Source organism: Falco cherrug, chromosome 13, assembly GCF_023634085.1.
Source record: "Falco cherrug isolate bFalChe1 chromosome 13, bFalChe1.pri, whole genome shotgun sequence".
NCBI classification, from domain to species: domain Eukaryota; kingdom Metazoa; phylum Chordata; class Aves; order Falconiformes; family Falconidae; genus Falco; species Falco cherrug.
In genome coordinates this window covers 35,325,269-35,341,141 of record NC_073709.1, presented here as the reverse complement: position 1 = coordinate 35,341,141, position 15,873 = coordinate 35,325,269, and the positions used below count along the sequence as shown (strand labels likewise).

Here is a 15,873-nt window from a genome sequence, read left to right as displayed (position 1 = left end):
GTAAAGCAGTTTTGTAAGAAAATAAAGGTAAAAATTAAAAGGTTTCATATTATGGTGGGTTTCTTTTCCCCTTTTTCTGTTTTTGTATTGCAGTGAGGGTCCCATATTTCATTGACTTGAAAAGACCACAGGATCAAGGTTTAAACCACACCTGTAATTATTATCTGCAGCCAGAGGAGGATGTAACCATTGGAGTGTGGTAAGGAAGCCTGTTTTGTGCAGTTTTTGCCACACATCTTTATCCTTCTTTTTGTCCTCAGTGTTGCCTATCCAGTATTTTTGCTCTCTGTGTGACAGCTAGTGCCTGCTCTGATTTGTGGATGCTTGTGTTTTCCTCTGCCAACTAACTGAGTTTGTGTTGAAAAGTATGTGAATCTCTGGAGCTTGTCTGAACTGGAATCAGTAATGCATGAAACACAATTAGACAACCTGTGCATTCAGAGAAACTTCGTAATTTGGAATTGTAAAGGTTACAGGTTCTGCATTACTACAAAGATCGTGTCTCCCTATCAGATGAGACCCAAGGAATTAAATTTTTGTCATTCAACTGCTGTTCATTTTTTGCTTTGCAAAATAAGTGTGTGGGAAGACTGGAAAACAGGACCAAAGTGTTTCAGAGTAGGAGGAAGAATATTCTTGTATAAAACATATGTAAGATTTGGAGAGGGGGTGAGAACAGAACACACAGTTTACTCTGCTAACAAAATAAGTGACAGTCTCAGAACTCACTTGTCATTCCGTCCTCATGAAGATGATTTTTTGGTCCCAAGCAAGGGCAGTACATTTTAGCTCCTTGTTACTCAGGATCAGCTCAGATGACTGGTTCTCCTGTCTGAAAAGGTCTGCTTTCAGTGCTTCCTGTGTTGTTACACCAGCTCAAACCAGCCTCTGCATCTGTTTCTCATGATCACTTTCTATTGTGTCTCAACACCAGAAGTTTCAAAGCCACAAGAAAAGTGCCTGCTAGCTTTGAAGAAAAAGAAGTGCCTGCAGTTTGAGTATGTGTGCAAGAGCAGCAAACACCTGAAAAAAAGACTAGGCACCATGTCAGGTGTGGAGGTTAGGAGCCTGTTCCTTAATACAGCCAGGGATGTTAGATCTGTAAACTGTAGCATTTGGAGTTTTCAGTTATGTGAAACTTGTATGTATCCCCTAGTGCAGTAGAGATTTTCTCTTCCCTTGAGGGTATATGACCTTTTGAATGGGACAGTAATATCCTGCTACATAAAGATGGCTCCTTCCCTTTCAGTGGATTTTGGTGAAAGATGTCTTTAGAAGCCAGAAGTTCAGTCTTTCCAGGATAGGCTGATAAATAACGGTTTGTATCTTCACTTGGGCGATTAAAATTCTACCTGTTAAGCTGTTGAATAAGTTTAGATTGCAATCTTGAGATTTTGTTTCCCTTACAAGTGTACTGTGTATCCTTACTGAAATGGAACTTGCAGTTGTGGTGGCATTTCAGAGTCAGTGTCATTTGTCTTGATACTTACGAGATAGGCTACAAACTTTTCATTAAACCCTTGCTTTAATGCCAGTGTGTGGTCTTGTGTTTGGTATACTTCTGGAACAAAGCCTTCAGCCTGCTTTGTTCATAAGCTTGCAAAAGGCTTGAGGCAGAACAGTTGGAGAAGTTGGGTCTCATAGTTATTAGGGTGCTTTTCCTTCTCCAGAACACATGTCTGCTGGCTGCATGCATGCAAGTAGACTTTTTACATTTTGTTCCCCTTGTGGTGGTTTGTCCTCTGATCTTTACATCTGGGAGGAAGGTGTGGTAGGTGGAGTTTGCCTGTTTTCCAAGCAGAAAGGCTTCTGAATACTTAAGTTACTTCCAGCAACTGTAAGCTAGCCTCCGTCTCAACAGTTTGAGATCGCTGTGAGCATGTACTCTCTTTCAGTGGTTGTCTTCTGAAGTAATTATCCAATTTAAATGCCTACTTTCTCTTCCATCTGTCATTCCTCTCTGTCCATTCTACTTGTGTTGAATTCTTCCTAGCAGGCTGCCCAGCTATATTACCTACAGAATAACAGCTGTGAGTTAAAAATTCCTGTTTCTTCTAGATTGTAGCTTTTCCAGCTAAAATGTTATACCTTCAAGAGCCGGGTGTATGAAAACAAAGTGCATGATCTTTTAATCGGATTCTGAGCCCCTCTTTTTCCTCAGATTGACTATGGAGTCAGATGTGCCTCTTACCAAACATTCTTTCCAAAACTAGTTGACTTTGATTATTCTGAATATCTGCTGACCTAGCTGGGAATTTTGTTTATCATATATAAGTATGCTAATTGAAGTAATTGAGTGCCATAAAAGCTGAGTAATTGAGATTCCTTCTCAAGAACAGCAGGAAGTTTAGTAGTTGTGCTTTGATTTTGCCTGTCAAGTTTGATGTCTTGCATAGCCTTGGGTTTTGAAGGCAACAGTGGTGGACATGAACATGTAGAAATAACCCTAGCCACTGCCTTTTAAATTTGGCCATTTGTCAGCTAATCATGACGGTTTTGTTAAGGGGGTGTGTGAGGTGTGTAATCCTGAGTTAGATTTGATCAGAACTCAAAATCTGAGTGGTAGCCACCGAGTAGCAGCAGGACAATATAAATTTTCCTTCTGTACACAGGCATACGGTCCCTGCAGCCTTATGGAAGAATGCCCGAGGGAAGGACCAGTTGTGGTTTGAAGATGCTTTGGGTTCCAGCCATCCTGTAATCCTTTACTTGCACGGCAATGCGGGAACAAGGTGAGGCACAAAACAGTGGTGGCTTTGTTTCATGCTGTGTTTTCCTGGCTTGCCACAGCTTTGACACATTGGTAAGAAAGATGGGGACAAACTTTATAGTAGGGCCTGTAGCAATAGGACAAGGGGCAATGGTTTTAAACTAAAAGAGGGTAGATTTAGACCAGATCTGAAGAAGCGTGTTTTTACAATGAGGGTGGTGAAGCACTGGCACAGGTTGCCCAGAGAGGTGATAGATGCCCCATCCTTGGAAACATTCAAGGTCAGGTTTGATGTGGCGCTCTGGCAACCTCATCTAGTTGAAGATGTCCCTGCTTATTGGGGGTTGGATTAGATGACCTTTAAAGGTCTCTTTCAACCCAAACTATTCTATGATTCTGTGATTAAAACAAAAAAGTATCTAAAAGCAGTTTGGTGCTTTCCCTTTCTTTTAAAAGGAAAGTGTGTATTAAGAAATGGTGCCTCTCCATTTATTGAATGTTGGAATAGGTTTATTGCAGTTATCAGAAATATCTGTATTGTAGTTTATCTTGAATTGCCTGCTAGAAGCCAAGAGGCTGTAACACTTGCTAGATCAGGTAGGGAGAAGTACTTTTCGGTGTAGTGATCTCTGAATCAAGACACGGGACAGTATTAGTGCTTCTGTATATGTGATTGATGTGCATTAAATAAACTTTTCAGTTCCTTTTGTGAGCTTATTTTAGTAGTTAACACATTCTGAGGGAAGGAAAATCAGAAGGAAAGAGAAAGGTAACGTGCTGGTTTCATTTAAGTGTTGCATACATACAGGACATTTGTCTGGAATAAGAGCATTTCTAAAATTTGTATTTTTATAGTTGACCATGTGTATCAGCTAAAGTAGTAGGTTGCTTCTCTATGCTTTGTTGCTGGATGCTAAAAAACATTAGAACAGTGTGAAACTTTCTGGATGTTTCTCAGAATCATGTTCTTACTGCCACATCTCTGCATGATACAGTGCTTTAGTTCATTTATTAGAACATGTTTTCTTTCTTACTAATCTGCATCTTACAAAGCGTATCAGCCCCTTTCCAAGTTTTGAGTGCCAGTGCATGTTCTTTTGAAGCTGATGTCTGCTCAAAGGTATCTGCAAGAGCAGAAACATTGCAGAAATAAAAGTTCTATGATGCAAAGCAAAGAAACTTTAACTGTGCTGGTAGTGAAGTTTTCCTAGCCTTTACATTGCAGGAATGTTGCCCTTTTTCACCTAAATTTTTGTTTTAGCAGTGTTTTCTTTTGGTACAAGGGCATGTTGTGGAATATGCATGCTGTGAGCCAGGAAATGCATGAACAAATGGGTTTTTGGAAACAGACCTTGTTTCCTTGTGCTGATGTATTACAAGGTTTAATCAAATTGTTGCATTATTTTTCAAATACTGCTTCGCTTGGTTTTCTTGCCTTTGGTGTAGCAAATGATACTAATGGAAGCTATTCTGCAGCTTAATGGTGGTAATTTGGGACCGGTATCTTTGTTATGTGTATATTGATTAGATTTAAATCTTGGCTCCCTCAGGTGCCACTGTGATGAAGGAATGAGATACGGATCGATTATGTATTTTGCATTTTGATTTACTCTGTGTATTGGAGAAGTTGGAGGTGTATTGGCTTTGCCATTTCAGCTTAAATATATATTGCTGTATGTTTCTACACTGCGTATTCAGTCTCTTGTCAAAGGGCTGCTTTATTGATACAGGCTGCATTAACCATAAGTAAAAGGCACTGCCTCGGCTTTCTGGTTTGCCCGAGTGGTCTGGAACTGAGGCAAAAATGTTATGTTTACTTGATCCCCCTCTGTTGCACTTTGAGGAATGCATGTGAAGGCACCAATGTATGCACGTCAAAGGTGACTATTCAAGCAAATGTATCTTCTTCTTTAGACTTCTATCGTTCAAAATTACTTAGAAGCAACCCCTTGCATTTTGCCCTGAGTGGTTTTGGCTGCATTGGGTATTTTGTAGTACCGTTGGAGCTGACAGCTTTTTGCCAGCAAGTGCATGTGTTCTTAGAGGGAGGTCTGGAAAGTGGCATTTTGATTTAGAGGCTGCACTGACTACACCAGTCATAGTGTGAATGTTTTAGAGTTTTCATATGAATGCTAGAGTAAATCTACTTTTACATCAAGAGTAGACTAAAGTTTGGGTTAGCCATGTCATGTTGTGGATATATTTTAAAGCATGTAATGGCACATTCACACTCCTTTCCATTTTATTGACCAGATTCCAGTTTATCAAAAAACCCCAAAACATTAAAGCAGATTCTTCCCCTGGACTTAATTGTAGTGTTCAATTCTGGTTTTCTCTGCTCAGTCTTTTGCTCATGTCTTTTCTGCCTCTGTGCTTGGAGCCAGGTGAGAAAATCCAGGGGCCAGCTGCTTGGGTTAATGTGGTGAGTTCTGCTGAGAGCATCACACCTTGGAGAGCAGGGTTTACTGGCTGGGGAAGCACTGGTGGCAGGAATTGCAAGGTCTGCAAAGCCAACAGGGATACGCTGTTTTGCATGTATTATGGCTTTTTTTTCCCAAAGGTAGGAGGGTGGCTTGAAAAGTTTGTCTTTACCTGCTGCGATAAGAGGTTTATAGGGAGAGGTTGACTTCAAAAGTATGTCCTAGCTCAGCAAAGCCTTGCTGTCTCCTTGAAGCCTGTGAAAAAGCACTCAATGGTGTTTCTAATGTTTGGCATGTTTGTGTTAAACTGGAAGCCTGAGGCAATTGGGAAGTTCTGTTTCTGGAAGCTTAAATGTTCACATGTGGTTCGTTTTTTTTTGTTTGTTTGTGTATATTTCCCTCCTTCTCTTCATGAATGACTTTTGCAAGAGGAGGGGATCACCGCGTGGAGCTTTACAAGGTAAGTGGCTACCTGTGTTGCCCAAGCAGTTACATTAACACATCAGAAGTGCAGACTTCAGAAGACTGCTCATTACCCGCCTGTTGGCAGTGGGGTGCAGCTTAGGGCTCTCAGTCTCCTCTGGGTATGAAGTGTGTATGGGAAGAGGGGTCTGTAAGCCGTGAGCACACTTCCCCGTATTAGAAGATATTTGAAAGGCCTTTTACTTGCTGATGTTAACTGTCAGCTCCAACTCAGCTGACCAGGTTCTTTGCCAGGAATACTTTCATAACACAGTTTATAGGGAAAAATATTATATTTAATCACAGCCATAATTTGATTTATTATACTAGTATACTAATTTAAGGTACCATTTAAGAGTATTCTTTGATGTGTTACCAGTCTGTATATACTCACAATCATGAAATAGAATATTTTCAGTTGGAAGGGACCTACAATGATGATTTAGTCCAACTGCCTGACCAATTCAGGGCTGACCAAAAGTTAAAGCATGTTAAGGGCATTTTAAATGCCTTTTAAACAATGGCAGGCTTGGGGGATGGACTGCCTCTTTCAGAAGCCCATTCCAGTGTTTAATCACGCTCTTGGTAAAGAAATGTTTCCTAATGTCCAAGTTAAACATCCCCTGGCGCAGCTTTGAACCATTCCTACATGTCTTATCACTGGATACCGGGGAGGAGAGCTCAGCATCTCCCTCTCTACTTCCCCTCTCCAGGAAGCTGTATAGAGCAATGAAGTCACCCATCAGCTTCCTTTTTCCCAAACTAGTCAAACTTAAAGCCTTTAGCTGCTCCACACAGGATGCTCCTTCCAGCCCTTTCGCCAACTTTGTTACCCTCCTCTGGACACATTTAAGTCCCTTCGCATCCTTCTAAAATCGTGGGGCCCAGGACTGCACTCAGTACTCAAGGTGAGGATGCACCAATACTGAATGCAGCGGGATAATTGCCTCTTTTGACTGTCTGGTGGTGCTGTGTTTGCACTCAGAATGTGGTTTTCCCTCTTGGCTGCCAGGGCACACTGCTCACTTGTAGTGAGCCTGCTACCAACCAGCACCCCGGGATCCCTTTCTGCAAGGCTGCTCTGTAGCTACTCCCCTCCCAGTTTATACTTGTGGCCAGCATGACTGTGTCATAGGTGCAGAATCCATATTTTAGACTTGTTAAATTTAATCTCATTAATTGTTGGCCAACGCTTCAATCTGTTTAGATCCCTCTGCAAGGCTTCTTGTCGCTGAAGGGAGTCAAGTCTGGTGTCATCAGCAAACTGGCTAATGATGCACTCAACTCCTGCATCCAGATCATTGATAAGTCTGTTGACCAGAACTGCTTCCTTGCTGCTTTTGGCTGTGCTGAGCAGTAGGATTTGGGGGTAGGGCTGTGCTTTGGGTCTTAGACTTGGATTAAGGAAAGCTGGAGGCCTCTCTGGGGGGCTGGACCAGTATGAGGTGCAGGTCAGACTGATGGTCCGAGGAGGTAAATAGAGGGAGAACCAGGTGCTGAAGGGCTGTCTGCAGGAAGGGGGTGGGGGTGGGGTGGGGGGTGGGGAAGGTGAATATTCAGGTGGAAGAAGGCAGAGCTGCAGAGCTGCCATGGGGACAGTGACCTGGGGTGAGCAGCAATGCTCCTCTGCTGCAGGGGTAGGTTGCCAGAGTGAGGGGGTTACCAACCCTAACAACACAGCTGCAAAGCATACATGAGTGCAAACAAAAGAAATCTATGATGGAGATCAAAAAGAAAAAAAAATGTTTGAGTTGAGAACATTATCAGTTAATTATTTATCAGCAATTAAGCAGACAGAAGTTGAAGGAACAGTTGAATAATAAAGTTTGTAGTGGAACTGGGATACAGTTGGCTTTGAAAATGAAACATTAGTCCTGTGTGCATGATTGCAATGGATGTGTTAAACTTGGCATATTTTTTAAGAAGAAACAGGGGATGGTAAAAGTCTGGTTTAAAATGTAACAGCTGCTAATTAAAAGTGCATTTATTTGTTATTAAGAAGAGACGTTGCCAATGCAGCCAACACATAAACATGTATAGAAGATAGGTAAACTGTCAACAGGTTAAATAATTTTTTAATTGCCTGGAAAAGACTAGCTTGCATGAGATACTAGCAGTAAAATAGCACTGTAAAAGCTGAAAACCAGACTTTGCAAGAAGGAACTTCGGGTGCTACATGTCCAGTCAGGGGGTCCATTAGGTAAGTGAGCATATTAAAAAATGGTATATAGTGATTCTGATGGAAACAGCTGTCCTGCAGCACCTAATTTGTTAATTAATATTTTACCTGATTATTCTGCTCTTGTTACCTGGGTTGCAGTGGTATTCTATACTGTGCTGTTGTATATACATAACGACGTCTCTCTGTGATGTTGGCATAGTTATTTGCAAGAGGATGTTGGAAGAAATGGTAACATGTGAGTGCAGATGCTGGAGTGGAACAACTGCATAAGGCCCTGTGAAGGGCCTTTGCTCTGAAGTGCACACAGTATGGACCTTGTCACCTCCAAGGGAACCCCACTGAAGGATCTGGAGCCAAAGAAAGAGAAACAGGAATTGCTTAAGAGAGCTGAACAGCAAAAATCAAAGAAGCTCTGAGTGACTTTGAAGCTGTTGCAGTTGCATCTGCTAATATAAATGCCAAATAACTGTTAGTGGGAAAATGGCATTAAAAAAGGGTAGTAGAATAGCATAACCCTATGGCTAGTGCCAAGAAATAACACAACTGAGTGCAGCAAGGGTGAACATGATGTAACATGTTATTGTGTGTGTGGGAAGCAGAAAGCAGCAGAGCAAACTGTGATACATACGTGAAGTTACTGGCTTTACATCTTCAGATGACCATTTAGATCTGAGTGGGACAATGGAGATGCTTTCTCAATTTCCAGTCAGGTGTCAGTTGTCAGTGTAAGCTCCATTTTTACTTGTATGCATCACTGTGTGCCCCCAAATTATAGTAAATTGTCTAATTGTTTATAACTCCACCCAATATCTATGTAAGCCATTAAGGTTAAAATTATACTATTCCTTTAGAAGGTAACGCTCAGCTTACAGGTATCATTGCAGTTGTATGCTGCGATAGTCCTAGTACCACTAGGTGTGTCATTTAAAAAATTGCAACAAATACTAACCCAGCTGTTAACACTGGAAGTCCAGCTTGTGGTGCAGTGAGCCCTGAAGGTAGTGAATGTTACGCAACCAGCAGGTACCCGATTTGCCGCGGCACTGTGCTGTCCAAACCACCAAGCACTGCTCTGGCCTGCAGTGACCTCGAGAATGGTGTCCTGCCATTGCAGGGGTTTTGAATTTGTCTTTGCATCCTGTAGTTGTCATCTTCATAGCAATTTTAGTCTTTGCGCGAGCTGCATTGGCTGTAAAATCAAGCATGCAGCAACTGAGTAATGGCAGTACATTACAGTGAAGACCTATGTACTGCCCTCAGACCTGTGCCGGCTATCAGGAGGCACACTGGCAGGGTAAACACTCAGAGAAAATCCATTGCTTGATCCTGGTGAGAAGCCTTGAGCCACAGGAGGGTCTGCAGTATCCTAGCTGGGCTAGTGAGTGATAGCCTGCAGTTGGTGGACTGTCAAAAAGCAAAACTGCAGCCTTGTGACCCAGTGTGTATAGGATTACCACAGCTGGTTAGATGGCTGAGGCTTGTAAGGCTTCTTCTGACCTTGCTTTGGAGCACCCAGGTGCACTGTTTTGAGCTTGTTTAGCCATAAAAGCAATTGTCTAACAAACAGGTGGCCACTGGCTAGCTGGTTTTACTTTTGCTGAGCTTTGTATAAATACACGGCATAGCTATATCTACGCTACAGATAGTAACACTTCACATGCAGATAGTGTTGTAGAGAAAACCGCTGTAATGTTTTTGTGTACAAGTTACAGATACAGTTACTCCGTGTCAAAGGAAACACTGATGGCACCCAGCATAGTGTAGAGGAGCACAGGCCTGGTATGACAGCAGCAACTCTGGAGCAGGGGACACAGGGGGCATTGCAGAGGAACGCAGTTATGAGTGTGCATGGAGCAAGGCACAGGCTGACTCCAGATGGCCCTGGGCTGTTCACAACCTGCCAGTGGTCAGCTAAAGAGATGCAGACTTGGGAGCTGAGCAAAAATGGGTTTAGAGGTAACGAAGACAATGTGTCCAATGTATGTTGAACATGCCCTGTAAAGTGTGATTTCATGTTACATCCCAGATCAGACCAGTGAAGAGAAAGAAACATCCAGTGCGTGTCTGAAATGGATGAAAACTAGCCCTGGATGGATCCTAGAGGGAAGTGGGAGAAACCATCACAGTCCCCTCAGCAAAGGAGCTGAGTAGCCACCTTAACTGAATAACCCCTCTTTTCCATGTTATCCTCTTTTTCTCCCCCGCCCCCTTTTTTTTTTAATGTACTAATTGAGAACTGAACGTAATTGTTCAGGTTATCAAGATTTCAATTACACTAGAAATAGTTTTGGTTTTACATACGAGATGATTTCCTTTTGCCCATTAGAAGGTTTAGAATATAGTGTAATACTGAGATTGCTTTTTTTAGTCATGTATCATGTGAAAGCAACAACATTTTAATCTTTTTCTGACTTTTTGTTGTTTTTTTTAATCTACTGTAGACCTGTTTGGTTTGTACTGAGCAATGGTAGCTTGGAATGCTAGCACTGTGTTTACCAAGGCACTTTTCCCAAGCACGTTGATCTAACATTTCACTTGCTTTTAACAGATTTTGTTAGGATTACCATTGACTGCAACTTAAATCTTTGTGACAGAGCAATTGCATGCTTTGGATGTATATGTTTAAGCCTTCTGAGACCTGAAGCGGGCTCTTACATGTTATGTTAACATTCGTGCCATTTTGAATAACGTAAATTGAAGCAGTTGTACTGTTTCACTGGAAAACCTGAACATGTTTGTAGGGGAAACAGGATATTTGTGGATCCTAAGGCCAAAGTTGTTAAAGGAAGAATCAATGTCTAAAATAGCCCGATACAAGGTCTAGGAAACAAATGGAGTAAAATCAGCAGGCTGAGAATAACTAGTGTTTTGAAAAGCCCAGTGCCTGCTACACTAAAAAGCTGTAAGTTGTCACTCTACCATGTCAGGCTGATAATGCTATAAATTGGATCCCTGCACCTTGGCCTGAGGCAGAAGCTGTGCAAGTCTCTGAGATGATTTTCTGCATGTTTCTCTGCCCTCTAGGTTCTCAGCTCCCTCGGGTACCATGTGGTCACGTTTGATTATCGAGGTATGTGGGCTTCTTTTATTATGAAACACTTTTAAATATCTCTTTCTGTAGAAGCAACAAAGAAGTTGCTCTTTTTTTTGGATCTCAGTGGAGCTGTTGATTTATAAATACTTGCTGCCAGCTAATTAGGTGTGGTTATTGCTTCTTTTTTTCGTCATGGGTATCCAAAGGACTTCCAGAAATTTCTTTCCAGTGCCTTCCTGTGTAGCACAGCTTCTTGATGTCCGGCTCTGTGGATTGGCTTCTATCTGCCCTCATGCAGAGGGCTTGCTAATTTGGCAGCTACAGAGCAGAGGGTGAGCCAGGCATGTAAACTGTCACAGCATCCAGTTAAGGCATCCTCCAGGTGGCAAACTTGCCTATATGTAGTCTTTTTGATATGATCTAATTGACTTTCCTGAGGTCTCACAGAGAACTGAAGCTGCACTTCTTTTTTAAAAGCCGATAGGTAAGACACAGAGAAAATGACTTGCTGACAGTTGGTAATGTCCTTGGCAGAAGTCGTGACTGTTTTACAACTCTGTGCCACCAGCAGTCATGCATCTGCTGCTCTTTTTCTCCCTTCTTAGTACTTAAGCCATGCTGCAGTGTAATGCCACTGGAGATCCAGGAAAGCAATTAATCTGTTGTGTTTTTATCAAGAAGACATCCGGGAGAGGTTTATTTGTAGGAGCTTGCCCTGTTTTTCAGTCCTGCTGGCAGCTGCTTTTCTGGCTGCTTATTAGGTATCAGAAGGGATGTGGGATGCTTGCTGCTTAATGTAAGGTGTGTAGACATGCTGCAATAGCGATAGAGCCAAAACAGTCAGGAGTCAGTGGAAAATTGCTTGAGGGCATTGATCGAACAGCATGGACAAACTGATGTTATAACAGTTTTGTGAAATGTGCTCGGTTTTTTGACCCTAAGCATCCAGTTCTGCTGCTGCTAGACACTCCACTGACAAATTAGTTACACACATGCAAAAGCAACTAAGGTTTGGGAGCTGAGCTGTTGCAGATGGTTATGTGCAAGCACACAGTGTGGCAGTGTTTGAGATCCAGCTTTTATTTTTGTTGTTGACTAAATCCACAAAAACTCCTTGGCAGGCAGCAGTTACCTTGTTTAAATGACTGCAGATCAGTCAGGACTTTCAGCCCCAATTGTAGAGGTGCACAGTGAAATAAGCAGAAACTGTCCATGTCTTGGGTCCCTTTGCAGTTGTGGATGGGTCTGCATGGGAAAAGCTGGCTGGCTTTGACCAGTTTGTACAATTATCAGAGGGGCTATTTGTTTTTCAGGCTGGGGTGATTCGATAGGCAGCCCGTCAGAGAGGGGAATGACCTACGACGCCCTTCATGTCTTTGACTGGATAAAAGCAAGAAGTGGAGACAACCCTGTCTATGTATGGGGACACTCCTTGGGCACAGGGTAAGCATCTAATCTCAGCGGGACTTAGCAGCGTCTGAAAAACACTAAACAACTGACCTTGAATGAAGGTGCTGTTTGCCATTGTCCCCAGGCTGTCTTGGCTTTGAGTCTGTGGCATAATTGCTACAGATTAGCTTCCCCTTTGCTCTCTACAGTGGGAGGAGGGCTACAGTGAATGACTATGCAGGAATTGATCTTGAACTTCTGTTGCCCAGAAGGTTATGCTCAAAAAAAGACAGAGTTATATAATGCAGATTGACCGAGTGGTGCTGCACTGATGTCTTCTGGTGAACCTCTGTGTCCTTCAGAGCAGAACAGGCTTCTCTGGTACTCTGAAAGAGTATTTTGGACCAGCTGCACGTGTACGTGAATTGCCCTTAAAAAACGTTTTCCTCCTGTCCCAACAACCATGCTGTGTGTAATCTTGCACGTGCCTGCATGACTACGCTGTTGGCCGTCTGCGACATATGTGATCATGCCTGGCACAGGGAAGTTCAGTGTCAGGTGTTTTTAATTTTCCTTTCCAGTGCTGTCTGGAGGTGGGTCGTGTTCAGTAGGCCCACAGCATGTACTCTTACACCCTTGATCTGCGGAGGAGCAGAGGGCAGACACAAGAGTGACTTTTGAGTTGTGCTGTGTGCAGATTGAACTGTTTTGAGACCACAACAGCTTGCCTTGCTGTCCAACAAATGTGTTGCTTGGACATGGAGGTATTTCAGGATAGTGTCTCTTCGTTGTTGTGATACTAAACATCATGCTTTGCTTGTAAGAAGGCAAAGACTTTGGCTCTTCCTCTATATTTTTGCTATGTCCAGGTTCCCTTGTTGGGTCAGAGTGTGTTCATGATATTTCCCAGTGCACTGCAATCTGAGTGGCCTGGGAGTCTGGTCCCCAGCTGAGTTCCCTGGTGACTGTAGCCAGCCTAGAGTTTGAGGTTTTTGAAATATACTGTGCTTGGAGGATTCAGCAACTTTGGAACTATCCCTGTCCCATTAGGGAGGTACATGAGGGAGACCTTGCTGCTTTCTGACCCAGCTATGGAAGCTCTTTGCAATGTCACCCTGGGACACTGCGCGCCAGCTGCCTGGAACACAGCACCCCTCTGCCCATACTCCTGCATTCCCTCTTTCTTGCTCAGCCTTTGTGGTCTTGGGATAAGAGGCTATGTCACACTGCTGCAGATCTGCTGGGAGCCTGAGAGCCACCTTAAAGGAGGTTCTTCTAAGTGTGCTGTTTCTTTGGACTTGTTTGCTTACCTAAGTGCTGTCACCTGATGCCATTTGAGACAGCTGGGGTATGGGAGACCTGTGAGAGCCCAAGCCATTGTGGGCTGGCTGTCCAGACCTCAGACAGTGAGAGGGGTCGACATTATGGCAGTTGAGTTGTACCTCTGCCACCTACTACTGCTAGAGCTTGGTGCTTTGCAGAGGGCCTGCGCCAGATTAAATGCTCATTGTTCTTCTTTACAGGGTTGCAACAAATCTTGTGAGGCGCCTTTGTGAGAGAGGTAAGTCTGGCGGGTGGGTGCTCTTCCCACCCAGCCCGGGTCCTGCTGGCATCCCAGATTTCCACATAAGTTTGCGGTTGTGACAAGGCTGTTCTTGGCACACCATGTTGGCAGCTGCTCTTATAAGGCAGATGCTGACCTTGCTGGCTCTCTGTCTGCACCCCTGCATTTCAGCACATTGCCTTTGGCTTTTCAGAAACGCCCCCGGATGCCCTGATCCTGGAATCTCCATTCACGAACATACGGGAGGAGGCGCGAAGTCACCCCTTTTCTGTGGCAAGTACACAGTGGCTCTCACACTAGTGACTTGTAACTGTATGCTTAGAAATTAACCTTCAGATGTGATGTAACTGAGCTAACTGCATGACTTGTGGGGCAGCAGTGATACTTATAAGCGTCAGGGGCAAAGAGCTGCACTTAAGGCAGCTCCTGGGAACACAGTACAGTAAGCAGTACCAGAGCCATGTGTGAAGCCTGCTCAAAGAAAACAGAAACCGTGATCAGAAGGGGCAGTAAATATAGAGGGGAATATAGATTCTGCTCTCAGCAATGGGCAGCCCTTTCCTTTTGTGTTGTAGCTTCTTTGTTGCAGGAGGCTATTCTGTGGGCTGCAAGCAAAGCGATGGCAAAGCTGGGCTTTTCGTGGTCACTGCCCCATCCATGTGGCCTCTTTGTGCTTGCATGGTTTCCCTGATGAGTTCATTCTGATGTGGCCATCTCTTCCATCTGGCATGGCTGTGAGTTGGCTTTGAGCTGGGCAGACACCAGACTGGGTGTTGGATGTGGCCCGGTTGGTGAGTTGCCCTGGGATAAACCCCTCTTTCAGGAAGACTGTTGCCAGCAACAGCACGATACATAGAGAGCTGGACCATACAAGCATCTAGAGAGCCTGCTCCTGAGCAGGCTGATGAGATGGGCCTGAAACAGGAGAGGAAAAATAATGCTGGTGGAAACATGGACCATCTCACTGCAGAAAGTGCAGCCAGCAGCTGAGGGATGTTACTGGGGTGGTAGTGACCTGCCCCGTTACTGCTGTTTGTATAACTGTCCTGCTGGTGCCTGCCACTAACTCAAATTTTTCCTCTCAGATATACAGATACTTCCCTGGCTTTGACTGGTTCTTCCTTGACCCCATCACGACAAGTGGAATTAAATTTGCAAATGATGAGAAGTGAGTTCCCTCTTTGTCGGAGTTTCAGCTGTGGCTGCAGTGAGCCATGGCAAGCATCAAGGAGGATAGACATTAGACTGCACTCCTGACTTCTTTTTTTTTTTTTTTTTTTTTTTTTTTGTTACACTTGCTGAAGGGATTTCAGTCACTCTCACAGCCCTAGTACAGCACAGCTTTGCACTGTGGAGCTCTTCCTTTTTTAATTGTTCTTAATAAGGACAGGTGCAAACAACAGAGCACAGACTTCTCAGGGATATGCTGGTTTGGTCCATGGGATTTATGCTTTTCAAATGTACGTTACATGTTAAACAGTATCATTGGGACACTGAAGGTTTGGGAAGATTTCTCTGTTGTACATTTGCATAAGCTACCCTGTGTGTAACAACATGGGGTTTTTTTTTCACTGAGCCTTTCATTCAAGAGCCTGAGCATTTGTGAGTTTGGTTTGCAGTACTGAAACCAAACCAGACCTTGGGAGGATGATGCTGTGCAGCAGGGTGAGGCACTTTTCTCTAGTCTAGGCAGCAAGTAGCTTTTATGAGGATGCCTTTCACTAGTAAATTTTATATAGATCAAATGAATGGTGGTCAGATAATAGGGTTTTCAAGATCTGAACTGCAGTTAATGACCCACAGGACAAGTTTGTCATTGCAGTTTCCTTGAAAGTCAAAGTATGTTGATGGTAGAGAATGATGGGATTGCTCTGAGCTTTTATGGTGTTGTTTTCTCTTTTACAGTGTGAAATACATTTCATGCTCCCTACTCATCCTTCATGCTGAGGATGACCCAGTGGTACCATTTCAGCTGGGAAAGAAGGTATACACATGTAGCTCTGCAAACTGATCTGGTGGGAGGAAGCGGTGTGGATAGAATGATATTCCAGCCAGGCAAAAAGTCAGCAGTGGGAAGGTATGTGTAGAAACACATAGACCACAGGGACTACA

At 43.5% G+C, this 15,873-nt stretch overlaps 1 protein-coding gene across 3 annotated transcripts in view; it reads left to right on the top strand.

Moving 5' to 3' along the window:
* The window catches only part of ABHD12 (abhydrolase domain containing 12, lysophospholipase), a 47,219-nt gene that overhangs the window by 28,567 nt on the left and 2,779 nt on the right, over positions 1–15,873 (top strand). For all 3 annotated transcript variants that reach the window (XM_027807237.2, XM_027807234.2, XM_055725374.1), the window contains 9 exons: positions 94–199; positions 2,613–2,732; positions 5,560–5,590; positions 10,799–10,844; positions 12,122–12,251; positions 13,721–13,758; positions 13,955–14,034; positions 14,847–14,929; positions 15,667–15,745. In XM_027807237.2, the coding sequence (XP_027663038.1) occupies positions 94–199; positions 2,613–2,732; positions 5,560–5,590; positions 10,799–10,844; positions 12,122–12,251; positions 13,721–13,758; positions 13,955–14,034; positions 14,847–14,929; positions 15,667–15,745 (713 nt within the window). The remainder of the gene's footprint in view (positions 1–93; positions 200–2,612; positions 2,733–5,559; positions 5,591–10,798; positions 10,845–12,121; positions 12,252–13,720; positions 13,759–13,954; positions 14,035–14,846; positions 14,930–15,666; positions 15,746–15,873) is intronic.